Source organism: Hemitrygon akajei, chromosome 1 (assembly GCF_048418815.1).
Source record: "Hemitrygon akajei chromosome 1, sHemAka1.3, whole genome shotgun sequence".
NCBI lineage: Eukaryota > Metazoa > Chordata > Chondrichthyes > Myliobatiformes > Dasyatidae > Hemitrygon > Hemitrygon akajei.
The window spans coordinates 15,902,617-15,914,988 of NC_133124.1; the positions used below are offsets into that span (position 1 = coordinate 15,902,617).

At 43.9% G+C, this 12,372-nt stretch overlaps 1 protein-coding gene across 7 annotated transcripts in view; it reads left to right on the forward strand.

Moving 5' to 3' along the window:
* Window positions 1–597: 597 nt before the first annotated feature.
* The window catches only part of trps1 (trichorhinophalangeal syndrome I), a 281,341-nt gene continuing 269,566 nt past the window's right edge, over window positions 598–12,372 (forward strand). Inside the window, exons 1-2 of one of the 7 annotated variants that reach the window (XM_073038580.1) lie at window positions 598–1,133; window positions 7,443–8,365. In XM_073038580.1, the coding sequence (XP_072894681.1) occupies window positions 926–1,133; window positions 7,443–8,365 (1,131 nt within the window). In that variant the 5' untranslated portion in view covers window positions 598–925. The other 6 variants (XM_073038705.1, XM_073038799.1, XM_073038640.1 and 3 more) reach the window with 6 other exon arrangements.

Consider the following 12,372-nt stretch of genomic DNA (forward strand, 5'->3'; position numbering starts at 1 on the left):
TGGATGGTAGGGGTATGGAGGGTTATAGTCTGGGTGGAAATTGAGGGAAGTAGCCAGTTTAAATGTTTCAGCATGGACTAGATAGGTCAAAGGGCCTGTTTTTGTGCTGTATTTTTCTATGACTCTACATCCTGAAGGGGGAAAATGATAAATTGGTTTATTATTGTCAGATGGCACTGAAAACTTGCCTTGTACGCTGTCCATATAGATCAACCATTACAACAGTGCATCGAAGTAGAACAAGGTAAAACAATAACAGAGTGGAGAATAAAGTGTTACAGTTAGAGAGAATGTGTAGACAGTAAGGTGCGATGTAGACTGTGAGGTCAAGAGACCATCTTATCGCACTAGGCATTTTACTAACTTGTCGCAGTAAGATTGAAACTGCCCTTGGTTCGTGGTGGTTCGTGCTTTCAGGCTTTTGTATCTTCCGCTGGGTGGGGGTGGGAAGAGAGAATGTCCGGGGTGGGTGGGATCTTTATGCTGGCTGCTTTACCGAAGCAGCGAGAAGTGTAAACACAGTCCATGGTGAGAAGGCTGGTTTCCGTCCAATAGGGGCTAACAACTCTTGGGAAAATATGTTACTTTTTTCACATGACTCCAAATACCAGGTTGAAGATTATACCGCTCGTCAGGACTTTAAGACAAGCTCACTTACATAAATAAATTAAAATGCTTATTTTGACAATGGTTCCGAAAGCTAGGTTCTGTAAGATATTTTTAAAAAACTAGTACAGAATTTATACAGTGAAGTCATATTTTGTAATGGGTCCTCGTGTTGAAGACTTGGAAGCGCTCTGACATCAGAAGGAAAACGGCTGTATTACAGACACGATAGTACACACGGACACAGACTGGGGTACAGACACTAACTGTCTCGCCAGTGTTAACGCTCAGCGAGGCTTCACTGAGCAGCCTCGCTCAGATGACACGGCAGGGCACTCACTGGAAGGCAGCGGAGGTCTGCACCTTTGTAATCGCCTTACTCTGGACAACGAGGAGATACTGGTCTCTCGCAGACTCAGATAAGATCAACTCTACTTTTGATAGAGAACGAGAACGAAAGAGGGAACAAACAAACGAACTTGTGCCTCCGACAGAAGTGGCCTTACCGGGAGATGAAGCGTTGAATGGTAAAGTGGGCGGGCAGTTAAGTTACCTAATCAGAAGTTGCATTAAACGGGTTTAAATTTACACTAATTAATTCCAGCGTAGATATTCAACACTAGGCTTTCCCAATTAAAAATCATGCATTTTTTTCCTTGAAGCTGCGTTTACTCTGGTGAGAAAAGAGTTGAGCAGCCCAGCGACAAGAGGGAGAGGGGGAAAAAGGTAAACGCTTAAGTTGAGAACAATGCTCCTTTTCTTGTGGGCAAGATCTTCCCCATGAGCAACTGTTCAGACGTGATTTCCACACAGATAACCCGCCAACAGCTTTCTTGCAGCAAGCTCGGCCGTCTCTGCTCTCTCTCTCTCTCTCTCTCTGTGCTCGGAAGGCGATTCTTTCAATCGGCCGAGTGAAGTGTGTGGCGCCCCCTTGCCCGACAGACAGAGAGAGGGAGAGGAAGGGGGGGGGGGATAAAAGATCACTCCCCCACCCCGCACAAGAGAGAAAAAAAACAAACAAGTATTTCCCGGGAAGGCTGCTTTCAATGTAAAGAGAAAGAGAGAGAGAGAGAGAGAGAGAGAGAGAGCGAAGAGGCCCGATGGCGATGATCGCAGCCGATTGCTGGTGTGTATGTGTTGTGGGGCGGCGCGATAGCAAAGGCATGTCCGCTGTTTGTATTAGCGCTGAATGGTGTCTTGAAAATGACGTAATGCTTGAAGTCGGGGTCCTGACAAGCGATAACATTTGTGATAAAGGCCGGGTTGAACTGGAGCCCCTTTCTCTCCGACATATTAACCACACACACACACACACACACACACACACACACACACACACACACACACACACACAAACACACACACACACACACACACACACACACACACACACACACACACACACACACACACACACACACATCCCCCGCAGACGGACCCAGGCAGTGCGTTTGAAAAACCGGCTCAGCCCGCGCCTCTCTCCTTTTCTCTGTCTGTCTGTCTGTCTGCCTCACTCTCTCTCTCTCTCTCTCTCTCTCTCTCTCTCTCAAAAATCTCACACTGCAAAAAAAACTCAGACGGTTCATGGCTCTCACCAAAGCTCCACCATCTTTCCAGCTGCAAAGATTATTGCCATCTAATCAACAGGTAAGAGAGAGAGAGAAGGAGAGAGGGAGAGAGAGAGAGAAGGAGAGGGAGGGAGAGAGAGAGAGAGAGAGAGAGAGAGAGAGGGAGGGAGAGAGAGAGAGGGAGGGAGAGAGAGAGAGAGAGAGAGAGAGGGAGGGAGAGAGAGAGAGAGAGAGAGAGAGAGAGAGAGAGAGAGAGAGAGAGAGAGAGAGAGAGAGAGAGAGAGAGGGCGACAACCAGCCCGAGATTTAAAGAACAAAGATCTCCTCCCGATTTTCCCGATTCTCTTTGCACAGGCTATGTTTGTGTGTGGGCAGCCGCCGGCTCGCTCGTTTGATATTTGCTTTTATTTATTAAGATAATGTTTGCAGTTTTGTGCAGTCAACAAGAGATCTCTGCCTCTTTTTTAAAAAAAAAGAAAGCGGCAGACTTCTCAGATTTCACATGCATTCCCATTTCCCGTACTTGTTGGGTCGGGAGGTCACTTGAACAGGCATGAGAAATGGTTCCTCGTACGTGACAGTAGCCTCCAGTAGCCTTTGGGGTCAAGTTTACCAGAGGAAACGATGATTTCAAGTACGTTTGGGATCTTCTCCGGGGTTTGTCTTTTTTTTTGCTGCTGTCGTGCTGGCTGCTTAGCGGGAAAGTGGCAACAGGGAAATGGATGGTGTTAGAAGTGTATTTTCAGTAAGAGATGTTAGAGTGAAAGATCTGGATCCAAATGTTTCTACAGCGCCAAGAAAGTTTGTGAGTGACGTGGCCGAGGTAACCTCGATTAAATACATCTGAGTGGACTAATTAATTTCCATTTTGCCGGATTAAGCGGTGTACTGTATACATAGATACATGTATAGATACATTAAATTCTACTTTACGTTCCACGCGAACAGTAAACTTGCTTGCCTTACACTCTATCTCAGTCTTTCCGACTGTGGAAAGTCCTTTGCGGCCCAACTGACGGGACCCGGGAGTAACAGGGTTGGAGTAAACTTTCTTTAAAGTTGTGTTAAACGTGAGTGTGGTGCGCGCGCGTGTATATATATATATATATATATGTGTGTGTGTGTGTGTGTGTGTGTGTGTGTGTGTGTGTGTGTGTGTGTGTGTGTGTGCGCGCGCGCGCGCACGCGCGTGTGTGTGTGTACGCGCGCGCGCGCCGAGTTAAATATCGTCTGTGGCCAGACACTTTCCTCCGGTGGCTGAACCTCTCCAGACTAGGACTCTCTGTTTTTTTTCTCTCTCCTCCTGATATAATGCCAAGTACAGCTTTGAAAGTACAGACATAAGTAATTGTAGCGTTTGACAGGGGCAGAATGGGCCGTTTGCGTTTTCTTATACACACTCAGTAAAATGTGGCCCCAGTTAGTTCAGGACGTGTGGGATAAAAATGCTATTAAAATGTTTCCTGCTGATCCGGCTGGATGTGACCGGCAAGATCTGTTAAAAGCTCCTTGTGATTGCTGGCGCGTTTCATCTCGGTGCAACTTTGACACATCTCACTTTTGTTTTGACTTGTGCTTATTCGCCCTAGGTGTGGGCAAATAAAATTGTCATATTCCTACCCACCCCTGCCCCCTAGATTTTCAGGCAATTGTTTCTCAGTTTTCATGATGAAATTAGAAATACGTGAAATTTGGATTGTTTGGCTTTCCCCAAGCGGGGGTGAATATTTTTTCTCTTCGAGTTTTGGAATCGAGCTTAACACGAGATTTGCACCATTGTCGGGAAGTTAGTCTGAACTATGCCGGGAGTTACTGAAGTTTCCGAAGTTATTTAATGGGACTATTGTGCTTATCAAGAAGTACAGATGTAATCACTTATCGAAGACACTCAAAAGGAGCTTTGTCACTTCTGAGGTACATCTGACCAGTAGAGATAATGCGGTGAAGTAACTCCTCGGAGCGTTTACTGCTAACGCGAAATCGTTTATAAGTGTAGAGGTTTACAAGTGTTTCATGGTACCATTTATCGGCGGCGGTACGGGCGTTGATATAAAGTTTACAGTTGTATGGGGAACTTTGAGCAACTGAATTGAAGAAGTCTCCTTCCCGTGAATGAGCCCGGATTGTTCGGAATCCGGTTTTAAGTGAATGTCACGTTTGCATTCACATGAATCATAAGCCTATTGAAGTCTGATCTCTTTGTTTCCTTATCACAGGAAATGTTGCGGAAAGCTGTTGTTCAGTCGAGTTCCTAACACGTGTAGATTAACGATTCTTGTCTCGCAAACGGCGATCACTTCTCGCTGAGTGTTCATTTATAGTTCAGAAAGAACCCCCCAGTAGCAAATTCCCAATTATGACGGAGCACATTAGAGTTCTGGTGCGCGGTGCACTTAGCTATAGAGATGGATAGGTGGGTTAGCTAACAATGATAACTGTTATAAGGAAAATTGTAAGTGATGTTATGATTAATGACAAGTTTATACAGTGCTTGAGCAGATAATGGATGCAGGCATCGCCGGGCCAATCTTGCGTGTGTGGAATGATTTAAAAAAAAACTTGTATTGATTTACGACTGAGATCTGTACTCAACTTCAACAGTCGCTGAAAGTGTTGCATTAATAACGAAATGGCTGAGATACTGGAATGCTTTGAATGATAGTTGTGAGTGAAGGTGGGGGGTGGGAAATAGGATCTAAAAGATGCGCGCACCCCGTCTGATTGTTATCTAGTGCAGGAAGAATTGTGCAAAAAAAAGTTTACATCTTGCAAAAAGTGGTCACAATTGTTGTGATGAAGGGTCTCGACCTGAAACGCCGACTGTTTACTCTTTCCCATTGATGCTACCCGGCCTGTGGAGTTCCTCCAGCATTTTCAGTGTGTTGTTTCGGATTTCCAGAATCTGCAGATTTTCCCGTGTTCGTAATTGTTCTGTCTAATAATATCTGCTGCCTATTTTGATAGACACGGCACATGATGATAATGATGAGGATTTTGTATAACTCATGGTCAGTTAATGGAATTCCACCCCGCCCCAAAAAACGCTGCAGTTAGTTACCATAAGCTATTTTTAATAACGCACGAGTGTATGTATATCTGTGCTAATACCATCGTTGCATCATATGGGAGGCATCGTTTGTTCGCACTTAACTGGAGTCCAGTCGGGTTAATTACATTGTGACAGTATGACTAGTTGCACCGGCGGTGTCCGGACTAGGAACAATCTGAGATAGAGTGAAGGTTTGTTCACAAGGCCAAGTCAGCAATGTGCGTCTAAGTTTGAATGGATATAAGCAGGCCTGTCTGTTTGCTTCAAACTCGAAAGGAATGCACTGACAGTAAATACACACAGTGCAAGGAAAACACACAGTGAGCAGAAAGTGAGGAGAATTACGGAACGGTAGTTGGCGATTGAATTATTGGGGGAAAAACGGGAAGTGTCGTTGTTTGGACTCGAAACGTTGTAAATTTCCACTAAATAGTCTGGCTGTCATTCTAACCCTGTTGACTTTCAGTCTGCAGTATCAGTGTCTGGTTGTACACATTATTAAAGCGAATATTCGCTTAAGTTCAGGCCATCTGGGGAGGTTTATTAGCACCGGCATAACGAGAGGCTCGAAAGTTGTTGGAACATATAAATTCTGGAATTGGAAGACGAGTCGAAGTGTGGTGGAAATATTTGGATGATTATTGAATTATTTGAAATGCCCGTTGAAAAACAAAACAATCTCACGGTGACTTTGCCTTTTTGAAATCTAAGGAAACTTTTTTTGTGTGTGTGTGCAGTGGTAGTCACAGTTCATCTAATAAAACTTATTCAAGCAGATGGTGTGTGACGCTCTTCCAAGGCTGTGCTTTACCGAATTACCCATTTTATTTACAGTTTCTGGCTTACTGTCAGGGCACGTAATATAGAATAATCATTGGCTCGCTTTTCGTTGCTGACGATTTTTCCTCACTGTGTTGATAAACGTTTTTCAGTGTTAACAAAATCATCAGTACTACGAATTTACACCAAAAATAGTATACAGCAGGAAGGGCAAAACTTTGAAAGATCACTTTCCAAAAAGGTAGGCCAAGCCAACACTAACTTTATTTAAACGTGATGGTTTTTTTTCATCAGTCATCTAGAATAAGGAATTTTACCCTGTCCCTTTCTCGAGCAACGAACTGTATTCTGCACATGTTTCACGGATTTACGAAAATACTGTGGTTGGTACCTGGTAGCTGTTATTTTTCATAATCTTTGTCACTGAACAGGCAGCCTTGCCGTTGTGGGGAATGGGGCAGCGACTCAATCTCATAGTCAAGTCAATGGATAGATTATCATATCGGTTTTATTCGCCAAAAAAAGAGAAGAAAATACCGTCATGTGAAGTTAAAAAGTAACAAGCTAAAACTTTTTCTAGTTCTTAATGCAGAACAAAGACAGTACACTTATTTCAAGAGCACAATGATTGTTCACAAACAAAATCCCCACCTATCAGTCGTCCGCAGCATTTTACCTTTGGTCGAAAGTGCGATTTTAAAATTTAAAGTTTCAAGTGTTGCACGGTATTCTGCGATAAACATATTCGCTGACTTTGCTATTGTAACGGTTACTTAACTTTATTTAAGAAAAATAAGATATGTTAAAATGCTATCCTCTTAACAGCTTTACTACTGTTACTTTAATGTAAAAGTAACTGAATATTTCAATGCCGTGACAATTCTATTTCATATCTGTTAAGAGAATAACAGAATAACATTGTGTGTGTGTGTGTGTGTGTGTGTGTGTGTGTGTGTGTGTGTCTATCTATCGATATTGTATTAAGACTCGTACAAGTAAATAACATAAAAGACGGCAATTCCAGTTTTCAGAAGCGAGGACGAAAGTAAATGCGATGTGCGTGGCTTGAATGATGCAAGATGAAAGATGCACTGGCTTTCCATGAAGAACTTTCTGGATTCGTCATTCCCTTACACGGAGACCAGACAGTGGGTTCATCCGTGTAAACTTGGGCGGGAATGTCCATAAAGACGTCATTGCAAGGATATGTCAACCAAAGCGTTGATAAAGAAAGCGATTAGGATGAAAATGTACAGTACAGGGATTAAAAAGGGGTCAAAATAAACATGATGAAACACTGTTAACTTAGGTATAGGAGAATCGGTACTTCACTGCTCAAAATGCTTAGCAGTAGAAATGACGGGAGTTTTCAAACTATGAAAAGTTCCAGTACCCTAAAGAGAGATATTTACGTCTTTTTTTTGCCTGCTCTTGCACAGATATGGTCCGGAAAAAGAATCCACCATTGAGAAATCTCGTGAGCCAAGGAGAAGGTGAGGATTGCCAGGTCCCTCAGCCAGAGAGTGCCGTCAATCAGGAGACCGTTGTAAACTCAGGACCCTCGAACCCCATGCAGGAACATAACAGCCAACAAGATGCACTAGAGTCCGCCAGAAAGGAGGAACACTGTCTGCGTGTCGCAGACGTAGCCGGCATCAAAAGCGACTTGAAAAGCCCCGCACCGGGCGAAGGGAATGGCTTCAATTATAAAAGCCACAAGAAGGGAGGAAATGTTCCATCCTTCCCGCAAGATGAGGTGACAGACAGAAATATGCCTGCTCTGTCATCTCAGACTGCTAGCGGAGTCTGCGAGGCCTGCACGTCTCCGGGCAGATCAGAACCAGATGATGGCGATGGCAGGAGCTGCAACGCATCTGGGAAGATCTCGGAATTAAACCACGCGGCTCAAGCGTCGCCCAGGGTGCAGCCGCCACAGGGTGACCCAGCTGACCAGCCGCCTCTCACCCTGGGCGCCACGCCTTCAGAGAACTCTCAGGTGCTCTCGGACGGGGCCGTGGCACCTGACAAATCAAAGGCCGACCAGTTGACTGACGACCCCGAGGCCGTGCCCCTCACCCCAGAGCTGCAAGACTTCAAGTGCAACATTTGTGGTTATGGCTATTATGGGAACGACCCGACCGATCTGATCAAGCATTTCCGCAAGTATCACCTGGGCCTGCACAATCGCACCCGCCAAGACTCGGATCTGGACTCCAAGATCCTGGCCTTACATAATATGGTGCAGTTCTCTCAGTCCAAAGACTTTCAGAAACTTAGCCGAAACACGGGCTTGCTAACTGGGATGCTACAGGACCTGAACGCTCAGCGACCTGCTTTGTTAAATGGGACCTACGACATACATGTAGGTATCTACTCATGAGATCATGTAGTTCTGTACCCATAAGACCATAGGATACAGGAGTATAATTATGCCGTTCAGCCCATCCAAATCTTCTCCACCATTCCACAATGACTGATTACCCCAGTCTCCCAACTTCTCTCCTTAACCTTTCCACGCCCTGACTAATCAAGAACTGCTTTAAATATACCCAGAGACTTAGCCTATACAGCCACTTATGACAATGAATTCCTCAGATTCACAACGCTCTGGCTAAAGAAATTCCTCCTCATGTCTTGTAAACAGACATCCTGCTATTCTGAAGCCGTGCCCTCTGGTCCTAGACTCACCCACTGTAGGAAACATCCTCTCCGCATGCACTTCGTCTAGGCCAGGGGTCCCCAGTCTGGGGTATATGGCATTATTCTATGACATCAAAAGGTTGGAAACCCCAGATCTAGGCCTTTCAGTATTGGATAGGTTTCAATGAGATCCCCCCCCCCCCCACCATTTTTCAAGCCTGTTGTGTACAGACCTACAGCAAGCAAACAATCCTCATAAGTTGAACCTTTCATACCCAGATGATGCTGAGCTAAAACCTGAATAAGACGCAGTAGCAAGGCAGTAGCACGATGCTGTTGACCCAGGTTCAATCTGCCGCTGTCTGGCAGGAGTTTGTATGTTCTACCCCTGACCGTGCAACTTCCCTTTGGGTGCTTCACTTTCCTCCCATCTTCCAACATGGTCTCTTGGGTGTAATTGGGTGGCTCAGGCCCACTGCCCCAGAATAGCTTGTTACAGTGAGTATCTTTAAATAAATATAAAGGCCTTTTAAAATTTAGGGACAGAAATGCCCAGTGAGGAAAGCAGCCCATCAGTTAATTAAATAACGGTTAAATAGCTACTTAAGGTGCACTGGGGAAAATGCTGAAGGGACGATCCTATTAGAAGATGATCCACTTGCTGGCTACAGTTTTTCCTTCAGACATGAATTACACTGATAAAATGCAATAATACTCCACTGGCTCACAGTTTAGGATTTTACCCCGTGAGAGCATCTTTGAAAACTTTGCGGATATGAATTTTCCTCATTGGTACCTTTCCTGACCATCTTCACTTACATTCTGGTTGGGTTGAGTTGTTCTCCGATCTTGGCAATTACTTGCAAACGCGTTGTCACCATGTGAGGAGATATCGCCAGTGCCCTGTTGATTATGGTGTGTCCTCTGAGTGCTTGGCCTTTATATATTTTTCAATCGGCTGATTGGATGTCATTTTGGGAACTCAACTGTGATGCAGGGAGGAAATCTTGTTGCAGATTGGCTGTGTGGCGAACTTCATGAGTTTCTGAAATGACGTCCAATCAGCTGACTATTTATTTATTGAGATACAGTGGGGATTAGGCCCTTCCAGCCCTTTGAGCTGAATAGGCCCATCCAGTAATCACCAATTTTAATCCGAGCCTAGTCATGAGACAATTTACAATGTCCAATTAGTCTACCAACTGGTATGTCTTTGGACTATGGGAGGAAACTGGAGTACCTGGACGTCACGGGGAGAACGAACAAACAGACACTTGCAGGAATTGCTAGTACAGTAAAGCATTGTGCTAATCACTACGCTACCCAGAAAGTATTGAAAAGTATATAAAGGCCAAGCACTGAGGGGGCACACCGCACTGACAATGTCTCCTCATATGGTAACGAAACATTTGCAAGAAAATTGCCAAGATCAGACAACAACTCAATCCAACCGTCGACCACCCGAGCTACACATTTTCCAAATTATTTCCACTCACATTCTATTGTGGCTAATCATTTACTGGCTATTCTGTGTGCAATTTAGATATAGGGAGGTCATTGCTAAATGGATTATACAACATAAGCATAATTTGAATCCATTACTGTTAATGAAAAACTCTTCCTCCTTAATTAATTCATTTTTAAAATCTGTAGTTACCTTTGAATAGTCACAATAGGATTTACAGTGCAAATAGAATTTATATTAAAAACAATCTTATCCATTCAGAATGATAATTCCAAGTGTGCCTTTGTCACTTAGGAGGAAATACTTATTTTTGCTGAGGGCTTTCTTTCATCCAAGTCTTTGGTGTCTTTTGGCTAATTCAATTCTCGGTAACAGGTCACCGCCTATATTTCATTGCATGGCCACAGATAGGAACTGGCGGGCGTATAGTCACTGAGTAGTACTTAAAATACTAGAAGATTAACAAGGAGATCCTTTGTTACTACACAATATTGTTTTTCTGAAACAATTATCTTTTTGTTTTTGTCATAGAGTCATAGAATCATTGTATAGCATGCAATCATACCCTTCAGCCCAACTCGTTCACACACACCAGTGAGCACTCTTACATATTAATTCCTGTCTCCCAGCACTTGGTCTATAGCCTATACCTAAGTGATTCAAGTGCTCATCTAGACACTTCTTAAATACTGTGAGTGATCCTGCTTCAACCACTCTCCCAGGCAGTGTACTCTCAGCACTTATCACTCTCTATATGAACGCAACCCTTGTCATATCATCTCTAAATCTCTCCCCCTTACCATAAATCTACGTCCTCTCACTTTAAAGGTTTCCTACAGTCTACTCTATCTACACTTCTCATAATTTTATATACACCTCAATCATGTCCTGTCTTAACTTCCCCCACTCCAAGGAAACCAGACCTAACTTCTCATAATAGGACTGCGCCATCTCAGATAAAGATTAGCGTTATTTGCCACATGTACATGAAATGCGGTGTTTGCATCAACGACCAACACAGTCTGGGGATGTGCCAGGGGCGGCCCACAAGTGTCAGCTTATGGTGCCAACATAACAAGCTCACATTTTACTAACCCTAATTTACTGCTTTTTGAATTTTTTGACATGCGGTGCAGAATAGGCTCTTTCAGCCCATCAAGCAAACCCCCGATTTAATCCAAGCCTAATCACGGAACAATTTACAATGGCCAATTAACCTACCAACCCGTATGTCTTTGGACTGTGGGAGGAAACTAGAGCATCTGGAGGAAACCTATGTGGTCACGGGGAGAAAGTACAAACTCCTTACAGACAACGGTGGAAATTGAACCTTGATTGATACTCTATCATACCGCTCAACATCCAACATCCTGGTGAATCTCCTCTGCACTCTCTCATATCCTTTGGTGACCAGAACTTCACACAGTACTCCAGTTCAGATCTTACCAAGATTTTGTAAAGTTAGAGTATAACCGGTCTATTTCTGTGTCCAAACCCTCAGCTAATGAACACCAGTTTCCCACATGTCTTCACAGTCTATTGTCTACCTGTGTTACCATCGTAAAGGATTTATACAATGGTATGCCAAGGTATCTCCATTCCTCAATGCCCCCTAACACCCTATCATTTACAGTGTGCACCCTTGATTCATCAGTACCCCGACAAGCATCAACTTTCATTTGTCTGCATTAATCTCCATCTGATATTATCTTCTAATTTCACTAATATACTGCTACCTCTGCTGTCAAGACATTCCACAATACCATCAAGTTCTCCAGTCCTTATATCATCCACTTACTGATCATGCCTCCCACTTTCACAGTGTTCATTATAGAAACATAGAAAACCTACAGCACAATACAGGCCCTTCGGCCCACAAAGTTGTGTCGAACATGTCCCCACCATAGAAATTACTAGGGTTACCCATAGCCCTCTATTTTTCTAAGCTCCATGTACCTATCCAGGAGCCTCTTAAAAAACAGTATGTATCCGCCTCCACCACCATCACCGGCAGCCCACTCCACGCACTTGCCACTCTCTGCGTAAAAAACTTACCCCTGATACCCCCTCTGTACCTACTTTCAAGCACCTTAAAACTGTGCCTGCTCGTGTCAGCCATGATCTTACAAACAGCAAGGGCCCCAGCACCAATACTTGTAGGGCACCACTAACTACAGGCATCCAATCACAAAAATAACTTTCTATCATTAGCCGTCACCTATAGTATTTTTTTATCCAGTCAGCCAACTTTTATTATATCTCAT